We start from the raw sequence: 22,734 nt of genomic DNA on the forward strand, positions 1-22,734 counted from the left end.
ATCACTGTCTATAAACTCCCATCATTAGAGACATAAGGGAATTTTATGTAAGGTAGCCATACAATAAAGATGATTCCACAATCACATACTACTCAGACTTATTTAATTTATAGTCGTTACTTCAGCTATCACACACACTCAAAAGCTGCTTGCAGTTGGAAATGTGTCATCCTGAATAAAGTAGATGCAATCAATGTTACTACTGTCGTGTATGTGCCTATAACACGTCTAAGCAGTGTACGAGGCCTCTTACAAGTTCCAGTGCACTTCAAACCTGTGTTGAAGCCCTTTGTACACATGACTCATCAAGCAAACAGATTTTTGTCAAGTTTTACCTTCTTTAATTTGCATGATAAAAAAACGTAGTACATACTCTCACTTCTGGGTACAATTAATCAAAATAAGAAACTTTCTAATTCCTCCTCCCTCATCACAGAAGTATTCAGGGCCATGTCTTCTGTGATATCAAGTGTCAAATTTTAAGAGAACTTTTGAAATGTAATGAGGTTTTAAAGTAATTAATAAGTGGCTAAGCGATGCCATTTCCCTGAGTGTAACCACCTGAGGGTCATCCAAGTGTTGGCAGACGTTTTTGTCTTTAACTGTTCCAGCTTGCCTTGTGGCTGTGGGCTGGCTTTATTATGTGACCATCAGTGGCTGTCGTATCCTATCAGGAGGCTCAGATGAGTAATAGTCACTCATCTAAGAGACTCATCTAAGACACTCTTTCTCAAACTCTTTCTCCCAGTTGCTCCACTTCACGCCTTGTACTGAAATGCAGGGGCTACAGAATGTGTTGCAGTGAGCACTGGGCTGTAATTTAAAGGCCTTGATTTTAAGCAAGATTCTAAACCATTTGAAATCCAAGATTTCTCATTCCTTAAATGATAGCAGCTAGAAGGTGTTTACCAGATCTCTTAAAGTCCTTCACCTTTTTTTTTTTTCAAAATAGAAATTTTTTTCTGTGTATCATCATTGGGGGAAAAAAGATGCAACAAAAAAATCCATTCTGTGCCTTATTCTTGAGAATCCCATTCTCAAGAGAATCCACAGTCTTGGGGATGGATTCTTCTAATCTTGTTTTCTTTTCTTTTTTCTTTTGGTATCAGGAATGGAACTCAGGACCTTGTGCTTGCCAGGGAGGCAGGGTGCCACTGAGCTAAATCCCAGCCTAGTCCTAACAATCTTTTAGCAGCTGGGTTAGTTAGCTTTCCCATTGCTAGGCCCAAATACTGGACACCATAACTTCCAGATGAAGAGAGATTTAATTTGGCTCACAGTTTCAGAGAGTTCAGCCCATAATTGGGTGGTTCATCGGAGCCAGGAATAGCACCAAAGAGGAAGGAGTCAGGGAACAGATACAGTATCTAAGGTTACACCTCGGAGACCCACCCAGATAGCCCAGAAGTATGCTTTACTAACCCCCTAGGTGGCTCCCGAGCCAATGAGGTTGACCTGTCACATGTACATATGACATCAAGAGATTATCTTTTATATTAATGTCATCACATTTTGTCTTATTTTCTCTGATATGGACTCATTATTTAAATATGTCAATAATGCAGATAGAGATACAACAGATCATGAAAGTCTCGCATAATCCTACCTTCCTTACCAAAGATAACTATTGTTAAGGAAGCATCTGAAATGCTGGCATTTTATGAATTGAAAGTATGAATTGAAAATCATAAATTTAATAAAAATGAGAGTATAAAGCATCACATTAGAGATACTGTTATTTTGATCTGGTGGTGTAAAGCAACTCATGGGACACAAGTCTGGACATCTGAGTGGTGTGGGTCGAGGTGGAATGAGGTGCGTATCTGCAGAGGAGAGACATCTGGGCCTCTGTGGGCCTTTGGACCTGGAATCTTCGACCAAGGGAGGCGTAGGTACACAAGGGAGTAAGGAGAACCAACAGCAAACTCACCCTCTGCATTTGGAGTACTATCATCACTTTCAGAGAATTCCATTTTGTTCTCATTTTTATTTCCGATTTCATCTTTGTTTTCTTTTTGGTTTGCTCTTCATTGTGACCTCCCTGAAGAAAGGCTTCCTGTCCATATTTTAAGACTTTATATTGAAGAATTTAAAGGTTTTAGCACCAGAAACCTGGATTTTTTTGGTTTAAAAATATTATATTAGTACATGTTTGCAGTAAATGCAGTTACATTCATTGCAGAGAATCAGTCCATGTACATAACACATATGAATTCTTTTTTTCCCAGCCCCCTTTTATTTTGTTGGCATCAGATGCATTTATTTATTTGTTCTTATAATATCATAAAATTAATTATCATATATAAAGATTGAGAACTGGATTAATAGGCTAAAGAACATATAAAACATACAAGATAATTATAATAGATACATTGTCCACACTTGATTGACCTTCTTGGTGTGTCAACCACATAGAAGTATTTACATGTTTATTAATGTTGTAAATATAAGTGGTAAGAAATATAAGAAAGTCAGCATTAGATAAATGCGTTTATACTATAATATCAATATTTATGAAATTCATGAATAAAATAGCTCTTTAAATGTTTTTAGTGGTTATTCCTGGGATTTACAGGATCGATATGCTCAAGACAAGTCAGTTGTCAATAAGATGCAACAGAAGTATTGGGAAACCAAGCAGGCCTTCATTAAAGCCACGGGGAAGAAGGAAGATGAACATGTTGTTGCCTCTGATGCAGACCTGGATGCCAAGCTAGAGGTGAGCTTACCACTCTCCATACCTTGCTGGAACAGCGCACCTGGGCAGGCCTAGGTGTGCCGTGTATTTGAAAATGGGGAGTATGTAGCATCAATCCCAGCACATTCACAAATTCTGTGTGACCACTACCATGTGTGGGTTAATTTGTTCAAGCACATAGTTGGAATGTGTGGCCTATGGTAAATTTCTAATAAATTTTGACTAAAATGAATGCAATCAAAGAGCTGCTACTAGTGATATCTGAGAGATCAGAATTGGAAGGTAGACCAGACCTAGACAGAACTTCCTAATGTTTAGATTGCCCAATGAGAGATGGACTCACTTTTGTAGTATCAATGCCCTGTCCAATGAATCTGGGCTACTCTTTCACCTACTGGTCGCTGTAACCTTGGGAGAACTATCCAATTTCTCTTATTCTCGTTTTCTTAGAGCATGACATGGAGATAGGAATGATTATTATGACTACAGTGAGTGCTAAATTACATAACTAGAGTGGTGGCTAATGTTCTTGAGTACTTATATCCCAGGGACTGTTCAGCATGACTTCTGTGCATTATCTCATACCTGGCAAAGCTCCTGATGTACCCGGTTCCTGCTTCCCTACCCTAGGTTTCTTCCCACAGCACTTAACCCTACCCTCACTATCTGCAGCCAGAATGACTCATTCTCAGTTCTGAAGCTACAAGGCAAGTTCACTCATATCAGAGCTTTTCCTGTGGTCTGACTGGGCACTCTTTCTCCAGATCTTCCTTTAACCAGCTCCTTCTCATAGTTCAAGTCCCAGTCTAATGGTACCCTAAAGAAGCCTTACCTCACTATTCTGTTTAAAATCACATTATTTACCCCCTATGCTCCACCGACATCACCCCATTCACTGATGCACAAGCTTGTCTTATTTTGCTCAGCATTTTCTTCTCTGGTTAAATTGTCTTAGGTGTTGGTTTGTTTGCCTGTCTTCTCTCCACCAAAAGGTCAAATTCCATGTTAGCCTTAATCACCACTATGTCCCCAGCCAGTACACATTCAGCAGGTACTAAGTAAATAAGTACACATGTTCATGCAATTACTATTAGTTCTCAGCTCTTTCTTTCCTTCTGTAATTGGAAGTTTTGAAATAGAATCTGAATTGGACGAGAATGTTCTACAGGTAGACTCAAGAAGCATCTGTACTGATCTTCACACTTGAATGGTGGTTTAAATCATTGCTAAGTGAGCCGAGTATGGTGTTGTGTCTGTAATCACAAGACTTGGTGGGCTGACACTGGAGGATCTCAAGTTCAAGTCCTACCTGACTTACCTAGCAAGACCCTGTGCCAACAGTTGAATGAATGAATGGATGATTTAATAAATTAATGAATGAATGGGCTGGGGATATAGCTCAGTGTGAAGGTCCTGGGTTCGATTCCTAATACCTTCCCTACAAATTAACGTAAGTTCTCTATGTTTTTATATCTTATAGCTTTTTTATTTTTTATAAACCAGTAAAGGCAAGCATTAGTCTAAAAGTAATTTAATATGCCACTTACTATTAAGCTAAACATTATATTTGCATATAGGCTTATGCAGCAGGACTTTTATCGAACCAACCACACCCTAACCCAGATAGCTGCTGTCCTAGACACATGGCGCCCAAAGTACTTACTTGTGACTAATAATTTTACCCACGAGAGGGGTTTCTGTTGCAGAAATGTTAATATTGATGTTGAAATTCATAGCACTGATTTCATCAATAAAACATGAAAATGATATGCAAACCATATGATATGATTTTATACTTAGTTATTCTTATGGAAGGCTAACTTGCACACCGAAACCTTTTACTGTGCTGGCCCAGAAGATGGTGTGCCATGCTTTAATAGTGGTCAGATTGTTCTCTTGCCACCCATTGGGAAGTTGATATAGAAATGTTGTACTGATTGCCAGATATGGTAGTACGTGTTTATAATCACATCACTCTGGGAGACTGAGACAAGAGGATTGCAAGTTTGACCTCCTGGGCCACTTAGTGACTTAGTGAGAACTTATCTCAAAATAAAAAAATTTTTAAAAAGGCATTAGTGATATAGCTCGGTTTAATCTGTACTACCACAAAGATAAAAAGTGCTAACTTTAGTATTTGTCCACATTACTTGTTAATCAGGTCTTTTTTTTTTTTTCAAAAACATCTCCTTGGTTCAAGAACAGAAACCCATCAATGGAGAGGAAAGTCTGAATGGCCTCCAGGGCCGAGTAGACTGTCTTGATGATAAGAAATGCTTCTTATCTCGCTCTGGGTGTGGTTATGTAAGTGTCTACAACCATCATAACTTACAGAACTCAACGCTCTAGAGCTGTGCATTGTATTGCATTTAACATCATTTTTTAGAAGTGAAACATAATAGTAGAAAAGCTTCTTTCTCCTATACTCAAGAATTAGAATCAGAACCTCCTGGTAGTCTGTGACTCAAAAGACTCATTTTCTAGGAACAGATTCAGATTGCTGATTTTTGTTTTGTTTTGTAGTAAAGGGTATTTGTTTTCTTATCTAAATAGATCAGGGATGCAATTTAATAAATTAGTAAATTTATATTCTTCATGACCAAGTTTTATTATATTAAGTGTTCTTAGCATTGGTTTGTCATTTTTTAAGTATAGACGCATGCACCCACTTTTATTAGATAATTCAGTCATGTTGATAATGAAGTAGATCATCTGTTTTCACTCAAATACTGAAGTGCTTTATGATACAGTGGCATAATTTCTTCATCCATGTGGCCAGTAAACCGGAGGGAGAGGAAAAAGGAAAATCTTGCTCTGCCTCACTGAGCGGCTCTGCAGAGACAACGTGTTCACCTGCTAGGTTTTCTTGTTGGTATCAGCCCGTGTCTCTGAGTCTGTGGACAGAGGATAGATAAAGTATGGAGTCTATTATGTTAGCTTTTCACCATTATGACAAGTACCTGAGGTAAATCAAGACGTAAAAGGAAAAGGTTTATCTTGGCTTACAATATGAGAGGTTGAAGTTTATAGTCACTTGGCCCTGCTGCTTTGGGGCCCGTGAAGAAGCAGTGCATCGTGGGAAGTGGACAGCAGAGGAAACATGCTCGCCTGTGCGGACTAGGAAGCAAAGAGAGAGAGGAAGGAGCAGTGATCCAATGTCCTCTTCAAGGGCACCTTCCAAGACCTAACTTCCTTCCACTAGGCCCCACCCCCTAAAAGTTCCACCATCTTCCAATGGCACCAGAGGCTGGCACCTGTGAGTCTTTGACCTGTGGGTCTTCAGAGAATATTTACTATTTAAACCATAGCATCCGCCCTATCTTTATTAAGCTGTCTTGGTTTATTAAGCAAAGAGTGAGACCACCATGAGTTAAAATCTGGTTAAATTCTCTTCAGTAGAGTCCCACCTGCCATTATATAGCTTTATGTTTTTGTCTCTGTATATTTTATGAAATCATTAGGAAAATAAATAGTGATGTTTCCTTCTAGCTAAGCACCATTGTACCAGATGTCTTCCAAACAGACAGAGCATTCAGCTGATTGATTTTTGTTTGCTTTATTCAGTTGTTTAAGCATGCCATAAAATACGTTAGTATCACAAAGTAAGTTAATGTCATCTTTTAAATATGTTTGTTTGACAGGTCCTCCATTAAAAAAAAAGACAGCAAGTGGTGAAGGGAATAAATTAGGTTAGGAATGAAGGTCAGACCTCTGCTTTACCAGGCCCTCTAATTGGGCCCTTCACTAGGTCTTCTGTTTCTCAGCTCTTATTTCAGTAGTCTGGAAGAAGCAGTTGTTCTAGGTATTTTAACTTAGATTGCAGAGATGGTGAATTCCAATCAGAAACAAAGGAGGATATTTAAATTGACTGGTCACAGTCTTTATATAGTTCATCACATAACACCAACGCACTTAAATACATGATCTTGTTTTTAGTGGACAAATAAAATGCTATGGTTTTGTTTAGTGTGATTTTTTTTTTAATTTTGCTACTGTATGTTTTATTTAGTGTTTTGTTTGTATTTTTATTACAGCTGTTTCACTCGATCCAGAGAACCTGTTTGGATTTGTCTAAAGCAATTGTACTTTATCAAAAGAGGATATGTTGTAAGTATGCCATAAGTATGAATATTGATCAAATATAGAGTTAAAGAAGAGCAAGATATTTTGCCTTACTATATCATTTAATATATTAGGAAACTATTTAGGGGAGTTTTTCTTTAAGCCAGGAGGAAGGTCTCTAAAAATGTTACTGCTAATTTGTTTACCTTTCAAAACAAGTCATGCTTTAGGAGAATGTTACATTGGCTCTCCCATAGATATAAACATACCATTTACTTTCCTAGTTGTAAAAATATTTTCTCAGATTTTTGCCTGAAACCTTTTAATGCAGAGTTCTGGTTGGCTTACATCCAATTTTGTTCCTTTTAAACTAGTCAAGTGTTATATACATGTACCAAATCCACACATCCAATTATGTATGAACATTACAATTATGTTTATTACAGTCATGTATGAACATGTATTAACAGTGAACATCATGTATGGCAAACATGTACAAACAAAAAGGAAGGGTGCCTTGGTTACTTTTCTCATTGCTGAGACAAAATACTGGACACCCAAAGTCAAAGGAGGAGAGATTTGGTTTACAGTTTGTAGAGGTTTCAGTCCATAGTTGACTGGCTTCAAGGCAGGGTGGTACATGGCAGAGGGGCCATCACAAGGGAGAAACACTTTGTGGCAACCAGAGGGTAGCAAAAGCAATGAGGGAATTTTACATGTGTCTTTCTGTTCCTTCTATCTTATCCAGACTACAGGGATTAGGGTGGTGTCAAACCAATTCGTAGACTGGTTTAGTAATTGCACACTCTTAATCCCAGCATCCTTGAGCCTAGCATTGGACCATGAATCAATTCCAGCATCACACACATTCTAGATCCGCCACCTCGTGTCTGTGTGAGGCTTTGGGGGACATCTAAATAGGAGCCATAACAAAGGGGATCAAGAGATGAATAGCGGGGAAGAGATGAAAAAGGGGATGAAAACGTGTTATGTACATGCACGTATTCTCTCAAGCAATGTAAATATTATCTACTACACATATTTACTAGTCAACTAAATTGATTTTTAAAAAAAGGAACATGGTCAGGTGAAGAAAGAAGACACATAGTTAATTCATTGATGAAACTTTCTCAAGAAAATTTCTTTCAGTAGACATTGGGTTACCAGGGAACAAGAGCTTCATATGATCCTCTTAAAAGTACTACTGACAAAGTATTTCCGAATTACTAAATATCAAGTTAGATGTTGATATGTTTCAAAAGTTCCATTTGGAGGTTATAACACTAGAATATGGGAAATCTTTCTATTACTGGATGCTATGAAATCTCTTTCCCAAGTCACAAGTTAACATTTGGTCATTTTTCTAAATTAGTAATATTTTTTGTTTTGTTTTGTTTTGTTTTGTTTTTTGGTACCAGGGATTGAACTCTTGACCTTGCGCTTGCAAAGCAGGCAGCAGAACCACTGAGCTAAATCCCCGGCAGTAATATTTTTATTCAGATAAACATTTGAGGAAAATCCCAAATCATAGGACTTAAAGGCAGAGCCTTGTGAGTTGCCTATGTTAATATTTACCAAGTGTTTGGGCTAAGATGTCTCTGCAGCTGTAACTCCAGGATCTGTGAGGGAGTCGAGACACGTGACACACATCCCCCAGCATTTCCTGTCTATCTAGTCAGCCTTCAATACAGTCTGCTTTTCCTCCTGAACAGCTTTCAGCTTCCCTTCTCACGCCAGCCCCCTTGCACCACACGAGTTCAGGCCCTGCTCTCACTCTCCTCGGGCTGCTAACTCAGCTCCCTTACTGGTCATCCTGTTCTCTCTTCCTCAGCCTCCTCAAGTCCATTGTCAGCACTGCCATCAGAGCATACTTTTTTTTTTCTCATGGAGTTTATTGGTACATTTAGGTATACAATACAGTTCCATTCATCATTGGTCTCTTGTACCTTTACATGACAGGTCTTGCTTCTCCTTTTTTACCCTTACCCCTCCCTCCCCTCACCTCCTCCTCCCTTCCCTCTTCAGAGTATACTTTTGAACCTGATCATATCACACCTTTGCTTAAACACTTTGGGGAATTATTGGTCCAATTCTCTTTTACTATACTCACTGCACTACTAATAATAAATCATTTTTTCCTTTATGGTAGAAGACAAAAAGATATTTATAAGATTGGGACTGTTACTTGTTAAGTCATCATATGAAGTCCATTGTGCCCTGTTTTTATTAAATAAATGATATAAGTAAAAAGGAAATAAAAGATGGAGGCCTGCATATTTTTTGTAATGATTCTCTGAAGAGAAATGATGCTTACCATTTATTGTAATGTCTCAAATACAAAACCCAGAAAGACCTTACCCCTGAATCACCTCAGATTAGTTGATAGAGATATGATTGAACGCACTCGAAGCTCATGATCATCTTGGGGTTACATGGGGTTACACGTATCGGCCTAGTCACCCGGTTGGGCCAGCAGATTTAGCTTTGGTTGTGGGTAAGCCCTGCTGTGCCACTCAGAAGCTCACGTGAGCCATGCATTGTGGGGCAGTGGGGGAGGGGGGAGTTCTACACTGCGTAGACTGAACAGGATCCCAACTTTGATAGAGAACTAAAAATAGTATAGTTAAATGAAATGAGAGGGTTGCAGTGCAGCTGTTAGAGAAAATAAATGAGGGAAACTTCTATGCAGGGAAAGGAAGTGATTTCGAGGATACAGTCGTTAAGTGAAAGAAACCAAGCACATCAGTAGCATGTTGCCTTTCCAGCCCAAGGCGCATGGGAAAGAGTGAGAATAAACTAAGACATGAATGCAAAAACAGAAGGGGATATACACACACAGAAATACGTGCAGCCCACTCATTTACGTGCTAAAGAAATTCCGAAAAGAGAGCCAGAAGCTAAGATGACTGGATGTCAGTGGGATTGGACACAGAGCCTGTGCAGGAGTGTGGGAGAGGGGGAGAGGGAGGAATAGGGTGAGGTAGGGGGGAAGCAGGGAGCTGTATCTCACTGAACTCCTCAGATCGCTCTGACTCCTCAAACCGTAGTTGTGTTCCATGTACTCCCAAAAAATACTGAACACCACCTGGGACACAGACACAGGAGAGTCGGAAATGGAGTACAAACAGCGACAAATGGCCTAAACTGCAATACAAATAAATAACATCCCCACATCCACCAGAGAGGGGATGAACTAACCTTCATAATTTTTAAAAGCCAGAGTTTTAACTGGATAGTAAGCTGAAGCATGAAAAGAAATATGTATGAAAAACTGTGCTTTAGCTATTATATTTATTTCTTATGGGTTAAAGTTAGAAATTCTGAAACTACTTTATGTGTATACTGAGGGCAAAACCAATCAGGAAATAAACATTATAGGTAATGGGAACTTGGGTTCCCATTGTCTATAGTAGGAAAAAGTACAAGGAAAAGGAAAAGGTTAGACGGAACACTGTGATGTGGTACTGGACTGGTTGTTTATATAGAGAAACGTGGCTATACACAGATATATTTAGAAATAAATACAGATGAGTACATGTGCATGGCCAAGTGTACCTTCAGATATTTCCTGCCTCTGTCAGCTGAGACCGCCTAGAAGTACCAACTCCCCATATCAGTGAGCACACCTAGCACTCAGATTTGTTTCTAAATAGATTTGTTTCCCCACTCCTTGGAGAAGTGATTAATCTCAGGGCTGGAGCAGAGAGAATTCAAGATAAGACTGGAATATCTTCTAATGACAGAACATAAGGACATGCTTAAAAATGACCAGGGTGTGTTGAAAGGAGACAAAAGCAAGCTTGTGGCCAAAGCTGGTACAATTTGAGCAATAAAATAAATAATCGTAATATTGAATTGTAGCCCATAGAAAAAATTGCCCATTAAGTCTGTATAGAAATAGTGGATGGATGGGTAGGTGGGTGGCTGGCTGGCTGGCTGGATGCCTAGATAGAAGGGTAGGCTGGTAACAGGGACAGCTGTTTCTTACGAAATAATTCCAATTAATAGTTATATAAAAAAGAGAGAACCACAAAATCCCCATTAAGCAAAGACCACACTAAGACTCATGGCAGGTCAGAGTCACTGAAGAGTAGCACAGCTAGTGAGTGAAAATTTGAAGAGAAACTGGATATTTGCCAAGCCTCATGTATTCCCCCTTTAAGATTGTTAATAATTACAGAAGGAAAACACTGCACCTGATAGTAGAGACACCCAGCAAATCCCACCTTAAACAAGTGATAGAGGTCAATATGTTTGGAAATAATCCACAGTGCTGATATAATGTATTCCTTGATGCCATACTCTGGGAATTACACTTCCCCCCTGTGGTGACCTTCTTCCAAATCCATTATCCCATGCTAATCATGGTAAACCAGACAAACCCAAACCAAGGAGCAGCCTATAAAATATTGCTAGAAAGCTGAACTGTAAGAAAGGGTGTCAGAGTCTGAAAGACAGGAAAGATGAGAGCACTGTCACAAATTGAAGGAATCTGGGGAGGCTCAGGACGTCAGTGTGACACGGGATTCTAGACTAGATCCTCTGAAAAGAAAGGACTTTCCTGGGGAAAGCTGGTAAAAATTCAAATGGGGTCTGTAGTTCAGTTGTTGGGATTACATAGTGTTAATGTCCTCATTTTGATCATTGCTCTGTGATTAACATAAGATGGAAATATTAGGGGGAGTTGGGGAAAGATACATAGGAAAAGGTACTGTTTGTACCTTTTCTGTAAGTCTGATATTATTTCAAAATAAGAGTTTTAATAAAAGTGTAACTTGGATCATACTGCTCTTGTTTTTAAAAGCCTCTAATAGAAGTTAAAGTAGAATCCAAACTTCAATACCATAGCTTATAAATAAGGCAGCTTATACATCTTCTAGCCACAGTCTCCAGTCCCCATTTCCTTTACCTAAAGTTATCTGAGGCCTTTTGTACATACTGTGCTTGCCCTAATAGTATCGGGAATGGTCCCTTCTTGTCATTCAGAATGTGGTTTATTAGTCATTTGCTCTGAATACCTTCCCTGGTCACTCAGCCTGAGGCTGCTCCTGGTAACTCTGTCATTCTCACTGTTCTGTCTGGTACTTTTCTTTTGTGTGCTTTGTATTTGTGTTTAGGTGTGTTTTATTCTTTATTACCTGCCACTTAAATGTAAGCTCTCTTAAGAGCAGGGACCTCCTGTGTCTCATTCATCACTTTATTCCCCGTGGCAGGAGAGTGGCAGGAGAGTGTCTAGTATATATTAGATCCATAAATCTGGGTTGAGTGAGTTAATGCTGCCAAGCTAATTAGTTTCATAGTTATTTAGTTGCTTTTTAAAAAGCACATCTGAATTTTTAAGTGCTGATTAATTGACATCTTTGTATAAGTAGAAATGTCTGAGTTATCAGATACATGTATTCCACCTGAATTTTAAGTTTCTGCACATATAATTTCGATATCTGAATTTGTTAACGAAAGACCATCTCTTCTCAGAGCTCGGCTGATGGAGCTTGAGCCTTTCCCACCGTGTTCTCAGACGCATTTGCCAATTGGTGAGCCAGTGCTTCAAATGAAAACTGCTTACCACCCAAATTTAATCCTCAAATACATAAAATAATCCAAAATTATTTTAAATGTTTCAGCCTACTTAGGTTCATTTAGGAAAGAGTACATTTTACCATGCGTATAATCATTCAGAAACCAGGAATTGGTTTCTTCCTGGACCTAAGATAAATGTGTTCATTTGTATGTGACTGGAGGCTTCAAGGTTAAAAAAAAAAAAAAAAGTAACAGTAACCTCAAACTATTAGGAGAAAAATGGAAAATTGCTTTCTGTAGGGAAAGATTCACTGTGGGATTCAGTGAGTCACATGCCAGTTGGTGAATAAAAGAAAGAGAAGTATAATAGTATCGAAGCAGAAATGTGAATAAGGGTATTAGTAAATGCCGAATAATGATAGTGAATGCAGTGGCAGTGTTTAGAGAAAAAGCTTCCTCAGAGTCTCAGTGTCACCTCTGTCTTTGTGGCTGCATTATTGGTGTGTGTTTGGGACTGGACTCTCTCCTTGTGCTGTTATGTGTGTCCTTTAAATTTTACTAAATGAGTCTCTAGACTAGAGAAAGTGCCTCATATTATAAATATGACACTGATTGAAGTGTACTCATTTCGCTGCTTACCTAGATTGTACTCCTAACCGTACAGAAAGACACAAACAGTTCTATGACTTTTTACATTTGCTGCCTATTAACCTGTAGAAAGCTTTCACCAAATCACTGTCTCCCCGATAGTCCCATCTGAGATTGTCTTTAAGAAAAGAAGGCCACGATTAGGCATAACCAATTTAGATTGGGTTCTAGCTCTGTATTTCAAAAATCTACCAAGTGGTTGAACTAATGACCCACGCACCCTCTCTTCCCACCCCCACCTCCACCCAAAAACCTGTCTCATGGGTGAGGTGTTTGAGTTGCTTTATAGTGTAGCAGAGAGTAACTCAGAAAGCAGAGATGAAAAAGTCAGCAGGGGAGAATAATAGGAGGCAGCCAGCACTGCATTATAGGCAGCCACAAAAGATTCCCACAGTCGCACTTGACAAACCCAACTCCTTTATTTCAGCTCGAAGCAGCACATTATGGGCTTGCTTTTCAGTACAGAGGTCATTTTCTGGTTCTGATTACAGGGCACCAAACTCACTGATAGATGTATTCAAGTGAATTTGATCTCGGGTATTGTAAATGGAAGAACAGCATGCGAGTTAAATGGCAGGATGGGGCAGGTGGGGAGCCTGCACTTGCAGCCTGCCACTTGGGTTTCATTGGAAATGGTCTTTGCCTCTGGAGGAGAAGGGGACCTTATGATTTTTCTCTCCCATTTTCTTTGTAATAAAAATGCTCATTGTTCACAGTTCCTTCCCCTCTTTTCCTCATCAGTCTTGTCTCAAGAAGAAAATGAACTGGGAAAATTTCTCCGATCCCCAGCCTTCCAAGATAAAACGAGAGCAGGAAAAATGATGCAAGCCACAGGAAAGGCACTCTGCTTTTCTTCCCAACAAAGGTGTGTGGCCTTCATTGGGGCTTTGTTTTGGGGGATGAAGAGAATCTGGGACCGGCTAAGAAAGGGAACTTCACAGTCTGTAGAAGGCTTTTGCTTGAGACTGAAGAGCTACTCAGTTGTTAGTTATTTCTGTTTAACTCTCTGATTAAGATAACACATAGAATTCCTTTTTCATCTCTGTCCATTTAAAACATATTCTTTTCAGGTCTGTGGGGGCATAATATACACCAATCACTGTGAGTGCTGCCTGGATTTCTATTTAACCTTCAGTGTTGCTTGTAGATTGGTTTTTCTTCCAGCAGCTGATGAAAGCAGTAGTCTAATGAGACTAGTTTGAAGGGGGTCCTCTGTGATCTCTGTGGTCCAATTAACTGCAGAGAGGAGTTGTTCAGGATGCTCTGGACCACACTGCCCATGGGCCAGCAGCATCGCCTGGGAACCTGTTAGAAACGCAAAATCCAGGCCATACCACAGGTCTACATTTTACAAAATCCCCTGTTCATTTTGAGGTACTTTCAAATTTAAGAAACTGGTACAGAATAAATTTTGGCAGATCAGTAGCATTAACACAACCAAGTCTCATTTTTATGTGAGCCCCTCACACAACTACTCTTTGCGCTTCAGAAAGGGGACGTTTTACTCTGTTCTCCTGCCCAATAACTCAAAAGCCCACCCCCAAATATTACATGCTAGTGTTCAGCAGAACTGTATCTAAATAAAGCTTGTAGGTAGTTTTCAAAATTACTTAGGTTACAGAAATTTCACTTACTTAAATTGTCCGGCATGTTTTTCTCATTAATTTTTCCTTTGTGTTTTCCCTTCCTGTGGGCCAAGAGAGGCCATTGGCATGTTATGCGGGTATTCCTATGAAAACCCAACTAAAGTAGAGGAGGAAGGAAGAATCTAGCAGGTCAAGTTTTCAATGATCAATTCCCTGGGCGTGCTGATTCTTCTTAATGACATGTGTATCCTGACTGTGTGTACAATGCCAGCTGTAATAGTTGAATGGAACCATTTCCAATATTTACTAATACCAGCTTCCCAAGAAAGTGTTTGTTTAAAATCTTGAATTGTACTTTTTGTACTTATTTATAACAGATTTTTTTCCTCATACAAAAAGACATAAATTTTAAAAATTTAACAGAGACAAAGCAAAAGAAGAAAATTAAAAAGCAACTAAAATTGTACTAACAGAGGTAGACCTACTTTTAAACCCTTGATTCTTTCCATGTATATACAGCCTTCTTCCTTATAAGGAAAATTGATTCCTTAAAAAAATCCTTGATAGGATTTTTATATTATATTATCTCATACAAAAAGACATAAATTTTAAAAATTTAACAGAGACAAAGCAAAAGAAGAAAATTAAAAAGCAACTAAAATTGTACTAACAGAGGTAGACCTACTTTTAAACCCTTGATTCTTTCCATGTATATACAGCCTTCTTCCTTATAAGGAAAATTGATTCCTTAAAAAAATCCTTGATAGGATTTTTATATTATATTATATATTTTAATCTGTGTATGAAAATTAACATGTATTTATGGAAAACAAAACCAAACCCCAGAATACTATCAGGGTTACTATTGCTGATCATATTGTTCAGTATTCTATAATGTGGTCCAGTTATACCCTTTCATGATCTCAAAAAGTATAAAATAGTACCTTAAGTTTATATAATTTAACCTTAGGATATAAACAAAAACAGTAAAAGAAATCAACAAAAAATTATTTTTTAATGTATGAGTACTATAAATTAGCAAACTGCATTCTATCTGTAAATGAATGAGGTGTGGCCAACTTTGCAGTTTAGAGTGTGGCCTCCTGCAAGGTGGCTCTGGTTTCATGATCTTCAGCTGCCTGCCAGGCACTTGAAATCCCAACTAGCTCTTCTAATCATGCAGAAAGTTGAAGATCTAAATGAACTGTTGTGAACTTGCATTCTTAGTCCACAACGAACAAGATTTAAGGTATACTAAAGAGGATTTTAAACATAAATAGTATCATAACCTTCAGTGTCTGTGTTGTATTATATACAGATTATTTAGCAAATTGAAATTTTAAATGAAATAATGCTAATAATGTCTTTTTAATTTCAATTTATACATTTTTAAATATCCATGGAATAATATTCCGTGATCTGGACACATTTAACCCTTCAGTTCATTTCTTGGTTTATTGCAACCTTTTCCTACTACGGGATAAACATAATTGGATTAAATCTTTAGGTACTTTGTTAACTAGTCTCATTGCATGAGTTTTCATGACTAAAAATGTGGGTCAGTCTTGCACTGAAGATTGATATTTTCAGTTATTGAGTTTTTTCTTGGATTTTCATATCACAAATGAATGGGTTTTTACCTTTCTGATCTTATAGGAAGCGAGTTACAAGGGAAAAAAGGATTTGTAAGTCTTTTTTTTTTTCCTGTCATCATGTTATTGCAATTTCAAAGGTTCCTGACTGATTTTATAACAGTACAAGAGACTAAGAATAGTTTACTCACAGGACTCTTTTTCAGCCAGTTTAGGAAAATAGGCAAAATTCAAGGGAAGAGAAAAAGGATACCAGAAATAAATGGGCTCGTTAGAGAGATATTCAAGGACAGCTTATCTCTTTAAATAGATATCTTCAGTTATACAGATCTTAATGCCAATATTTGTTTAACTGACTTACTCACTGGTCATTGCTACATTTGCCCATTCTGCTTGATGAAGGGTGAGTATAAAAATTAAACAGCATAAAATGCAAGTTTATGATGCAAAAAATATTTCTGTGAGAAAACCTCTAGCATCTGCAAGACAATGTGGACAAGCAGTTTTTATAGAAATGCTCACTATTTACCACAATAAAGACAACAGAGAAAAGAGTAAAAGGAGTAATTGTTCCTGAACAGTTCACTGGGCCACTCAGTCTCTCAGTGCTATACCCGAAAGGCGCCCCAGACATTGATGGACCTACCAGAGCTGACTTCAGCTCCCTGGCACCATGGCCCCCCTCAGCTAAGTAAGTTTGCATTGAAATTAAAATGTAAATGTTCATCTTGTTTTCATATTTTACTATGCCTCGAAACCTCATGGAAAAGAATATATTTATTTTAAAAGTATAATTCATCTGGCATGGCTCATTTTTGGGTAGGGTTATGGAAGAAGCAGTACTTTCTACCCAAAATAAATCTTTTTCCTAGAGTTTGAGGTGCTTCAAACTTTTTTCCTGAATGAGTTATTGCATATTATGGCTGACATTATAATTTTACATGTGTACAGTGTACATTCATTTATGTTTATTTTGTTCTTTTTTATAAAGATTAAATGAATATAACCTGCTTGAAAATGGTAATGCCCAATAGACCCTCAGGAAATGTGGTTATTCCCTTCCGAAACCATTTTAAAATATTTGAGTTCATGCTTTGTTCCTCTTGACCGCAGTAGAAAGCAGCAGATGCCCAGGCCTTTAAAATCCATCAAAATGCCATGTAAGAGAGACCCTAATCCCACACACTGCCATCCTCGTTTAAGGCTAAGCTTCAGGGGAGCAGGAGGTGGGAAGGGCAGAAATGAAACTGGGCTTGCCCCTCATGAAAGCAGGATTGGCTCCCAGTTCAGATGAACACTGCACAGGCTTGAGGCCACCTCGAACAACTGATGGAGGTGCCTTCAGATGGTCCAGTTGAGCAGCAGTAGACTCAAGGATGAGAACATGGGTGGTCATCTCTGGTTCACTCATCACTTCCTACACATCTTAAGTTATTATTCATCAGATCTCGATGGGGCATCTTTTATGTTGTAGTCACTGTTCTATGTTCGTGCATTTAGGATGTCAGAGATTCGACCTGAACTGCTGAATGGCTTGGTTTTGAGATTGTGGCTTGGTCTCCTTGTCCAGGTTGTCCTTGCGCAATCCTTTGTGTCGATTTCACCAAGAAGTGGAGACTTTTCGGCATCGGGCCATCTCAGACACGTGGCTGACCGTGAACCGCATGGAGCAGTGCCGGACAGAATACAGAGGGGCGTTGTTATGGATGAAGGATGTGTCTCAGGAGCTCGATCCAGACCTCTACAAGCAAATGGAGAAGTTTAGAAAGGTAGGGGTTTATGTCGAGTATCAAAAGGGTACCTGCTGGAAAGTAATGAGGTGTGATTTGAATCCCTCTGGTGGAGAAGACATAACTCAGAGGCACCAAGGATGCAATTAATCATCACTGACATCTTCTTGTGTGAAAGAATACCAATTAATGTGATATATAATTCTCCAAGGATAATATAGGAGAGACAGCTGGAAATTGCTGAGATTTAGTAACTGGTTTTAATTGAAGTCGAGTTTTCATATAATGTGCACTTACTGTAAGGTTGTCACTTTTAAATGCCTTTTCATGTATAACTAAAAATCAAGAACAGATCAGATGAATCTGGGAAGTGAGACCAGACTACCAGGGAAGTCTCCTGAATCGCCAATGCATATTAGAACTAATAAAACAATATTTCTTTGTTTTGTGAGATGTTCTGAAGCAGTGGGGTTTAGCTATAGGATTAGCTGACAAGGGTATTGACTTTATCAAGCTTTTCAGAAATTTCTCTGAGGGGAAAAAAGTAGCCAATATCTTCTTAAATTTCTTTGAAATAACCAGTGGGTAGCAGAAAGATAATCTTCCTTTCATTTTTAAATTACTGTGTGTCAGTGTAGTCCTTGGGAGATTTTGTCACATGAGGAGGCATCCTGCCACTGGGTGGCAGTCATGCACTGAGTTTTTATGAAAACGAAGCTTGATTTTTGTTGTGTTCCGTCTTGGTAGTTCTTTGTTTGGTCAACTGGGTATATTTCAGGGTGGGGGGGGGAGAATCAGCCAAATGTTACACTTGACATAAAACTGTGTCAACTGTTACTCATTTCAAATGATCCATTCGTAGAGATGTTTCTTAAAACCTCTGCATAACCTTTTAAGAACATCATTGCAGAGCTATGAATAGGAAACTGCTGGTTCATGGGAGGGTAGAGGTGTAGGGGTGAAGAGAAGGAGGAACCTTCTGTTGCTAAGAGAATGGTTACCAATTCTTGTTAGTTATTAGATTGATACAAATTCCTCTAGAAGTCAATTTTGCTTTTGGTTTGTTTAGGATCCCTCTCTATGAAGGGAATCTATACAATAATATCCAGTGGGGTTTTTTTTTTTCCAGATAGTAGATATCTTTCACATGTTAGCAGTATCTGAATTCTTAGTAGAACAAGCTTTTGAGCTCATGGAAAGCCAGGTCTAAAAATCTTCTTAGAGATGACCTAATGAAACTCACTCTTGTGATAAAAAAGTAATAATAAGGCTGCTGGAAAATCAAGATAATAAATAAAACTTTCAAGATTTTGTACCTAGATTCTGGGGACCCCAAGGTACTTTTGAAATTTTCTGACTTTCTAAACAGGCTAGTAATTTGCTCTGTCTTTAGCACTTGATTTAGAGATCGAGGAGAATATAGTGGAGGTAGATATAGGGGAAAAAAAAAAGAACAATAGCAACAATGTTGTCTGCAGGGCTTAGTACTGATCACTGTCACATCTGCCTGAAGTGGCTCAGTAATCAACATGTAAACTTTACAGATAAGGAAAATGACACCCATGTTAGGTCACTATCCTATGGTGAGACAGAGGGAAAAAAAAAGTTAGAATCCTAAAAGATATGCATAATTTTTTTTCCTTAATAGGCAGGGAAAGAAAGTTGAAAAGCATACCTAAAAGGAACAGATATTTTCGTAGTAATACCTCTCCTATGATTTATTCATTCAATTAATAGCCACTGAGCACTTCCCATGTGCCAAATAATAAAAGTAAACACACAATTATTCTGGAAGGCAGAAGAATTTCTCATGGAATTGTGTTTATTTGGTTTTGTTTGGATTTGGAGGGGCAGTTACTAACTGTGTAAGGATCAAATAAAAACCAAGTTCTTCGTCATTTGGTTTGAGTGCTGAAACATTTCCCACTGTTAGAGTGTCATCAATCAGTTGATTTTGGAAAATATGGTTTTTTAAAAAATTTGTTGCCATGCAAATGTAGCTAAAGCTACGCCTTACTCCCTAATCCCATGTGTGCTGGATTTAATAGCTGAACATGATGTACTTAAAAATCAGGAAACACATTTTTTTACCAAGGCTATCATCAAGTGTACATTGGATTAGGCTGGACTGGCCACAAGGGCAGAAGCCATCCTGGTTCTCCTGTGAGCCATAACCCAGCCCCAGTCCAGTGCCTGGCCCTGCATTAGTCACGTCTCTGAGGGTGGGGATCCAAGAATAAAGGTGGAAAGGACAGCACCATGGTGGCCCCGACCCCTTGGGCTCTCCCATCATACGCAGCTGACCTTATATCTTAGTTATTTTTCTCATTGCTGAAACAAAATACCCAAGCCAAAGTTAAAGGAGGAAAGGTTTATTTTGGCTCACAGTTTGTAGCGGTTTCAGTCTATAACCAGTGGGCTCCAAGGCAGGGTGGCAGGGCAGCGGGGCATCGCAGAGCAGAAGACAAGTGGTAGTGGTGGCAGTGGCAGCAGCAATAAACAACAAGTGACAAGCAGTGAGCACAGCAGCTTTCTGTCCCTTAAATCTTATGCATGCTACCCTCATGGTGGGTGGCGCTGACAGCCTTAGTCCTAGCACCAGAGAATCAACCCCAACACCGCATCCTTGATCCTGGCTAGATCTGGCCTCCTCCAAAAAGCCCCATCTATGACTGCATGAGGCATTGGAGGGACATCTAGATGTAAATGGTAATATCTTATGATGCTTTGCCAATTGGCGTACGAGGTTCTGAGGTGAGAAGTATTATTGTTAGTCTGTAGATGGCTGCTCTCTTTGGAATAACTGTCAATTGTACAGTTTTCTATTCACTTGCAGTTTAGAGCAGGACATTTAACTTTGAGTGAGTTTTAGAGTTATCTCCCAGAGGGTTTGCATTTTAAACAGTCTCCGTTGATCTCCGAGGAATGTGTTACCCAAATGTGTTTCTGTGTCATCTGACTGAGGGACCCAACTGCAGTAGCTCCTCAAGTGTCACTGGGGAAGCAGAAAGTGGTGATGTTATGCGGGACTGTTCAAGCCTTCACTTTTCAACTTGTGAGTCCTGAACAAAAGTCGTGTTGCTATCGATTCTGTTGAGCTCATGCATTCTGGAGGAGACTAAAGTTCTAATTCTTATTTTGTGTTGAGGTTCTTCTACTTGGAAACTTTAGTATGCCCATCTTCATTGATTCATGCATTTGGCAACTAATATGGAAGCCCAGCTATGTGCCAGGTAGGCACCCAGGATCTCTGCCATCCTGTCAAAATAGTGCACGTGAGCATGATGTAGTATGGTGAGCAGTATCTGAGGTACCACGTGGTGCCACAGGAACACCCAGGAGAGGTGTCCTGGAGGAAGTGACATCAAACAAGTTGTGAGAGATGAGTAGGAACGGCCTCGCTAGAGGAAGTGGGAACCACAGAGCAGAGTTCCTGGCTGGAGAAGCAACTTGGACGAAGGCCTTAGGGGAAGGCAGTGGGGTATTTAGAAGCAGAGCACAGATAGGTGAGCTGAAAGTCAGGATAGTAGTGCCCAGGCCATGCTGCTGGCTAGGAAAGCAGAGCAGAAGGCCAGAAGTAGTGGGGAGGGGGAAAGTGTTGAGAAGGAAGGGGTGTGATCAAATTGATGTTCTCAGTAGCTTCCGCAAATTTCAGTGTGGCCAAGGGATTGGAAGAGGCCAATGCCTTGAAGCAGGGAGAGACCTCTCACGAACCATAGAGTGACTCTGTAATGGCTAGGGATGTAGACCAGAGAGAAATGCCCATCCTGACCTCTGCCAGACTTTGTAGTGGCACCATTTCAGTCACAGAACTCGTTTAGAAGTAGGCAGAAAGAGCATAGATGCATAGCAAATTCACACGAATTTGCTCCTCCAGCAGAGACCTTTTTCACTGTTTTCAGAAAGCCAAAATAGTACATGGTGAGTGAGCTTGACTGAAACGATAAATGAAAAAGTAAAACAAAGAAAATCATCTCTCTGTTCTGGCACCTTTAGAACCAGATAGGCTGAGGACAAGACTCTTGACATCCACATTAGAGACTTTTAGGAAGTATCTGTGTCAGGAAATAGACACACAAAATGAGGGCTTGATCCTAGCCTTGGAGCAGGACTCTGTGCCCCTTGTCAAGGAGGAGAATACCTGGGGAGTGGCCGCTTAGAGCTGTTTCCCCTCAAAACCAAATAATAGGCCCGGGGAGCAGGTTTCCGTGGGCAGTGTTGGGCACTGTGCAGTGGGAGCCTCCTCCTGACAGCGCGGTTCACTCCAGGACCAGGAGGTGTTTTATGAGCAAAGTTACAATGTGTGATATATGTGCCCTTTGCAGGGAGAGTAGAAGGGTGTAATTTAAAAATAGAAGCAGCTTCTTGAAGCAGATTACATCAGCTGAAGTTGTGAGGATACAACACAGCTTTTGCAGCCTGGTGCCCTTGAGATAGTCCTCCTGTGGTCAATTAAGTGTCTTGTTTTTCTGGAAAGTCAGAAATGGGACGAAGGTAATTATTCTTAATGGAATAAAAGCTGTGTTAGGTGTAAGAAAATAGTTCTGAATCCTCCAAAGAGATAGTATGGAAATGTGTACGTAGGCATTTGTAGGAGTCAGTCTTCCTAGATGAGGTCAGGGAGGACCAGTGTTTTAATGAGGACTATTTATTAAATGGCTTCATGAAATCATACAGCATTTGTCTAGTGTTTTAGCACCATAGTTCAAAAGGATATCTAACAGTGTTATAATAAATATGAGTAATAATGTGCTTATATTCACAGGTTTATATTTATTTTAAATTGTTAGGTTTTGGAGACCTATTAAGCCAGTAGACCTATCGTCAAAGGATGTATTCCAGTGAGAAGGTTTATTAACAAATGTTAGCATCTCACTAGATAGGACCTTGTTAGGGCC

General features: G+C 39.3%; 1 protein-coding gene across 5 annotated transcripts in view; it reads left to right on the top strand.

The window, feature by feature from the left end:
• Nucleotides 1–22,734, top strand: part of Ica1 (islet cell autoantigen 1) — a 132,004-nt gene that overhangs the window by 782 nt on the left and 108,488 nt on the right. For 4 of the 5 annotated variants that reach the window (XM_010632040.3, XM_010632039.3, XM_010632042.3 and 1 more), the window contains exons 2-5: nt 2,554–2,719; nt 6,733–6,805; nt 13,670–13,793; nt 17,677–17,875. In XM_010632040.3, coding sequence (XP_010630342.1) covers nt 2,554–2,719; nt 6,733–6,805; nt 13,670–13,793; nt 17,677–17,875 — 562 coding nt within the window. The remainder of the gene's footprint in view (nt 1–2,553; nt 2,720–6,732; nt 6,806–13,669; nt 13,794–17,676; nt 17,876–22,734) is intronic. The other variant, XM_010632041.3, reaches the window with a different exon arrangement.

Source organism: Fukomys damarensis, unplaced genomic scaffold, assembly GCF_012274545.1.
Source record: "Fukomys damarensis isolate Sample0158 unplaced genomic scaffold, DMR_v1.0_HiC HiC_scaffold_4, whole genome shotgun sequence".
NCBI lineage: Eukaryota > Metazoa > Chordata > Mammalia > Rodentia > Bathyergidae > Fukomys > Fukomys damarensis.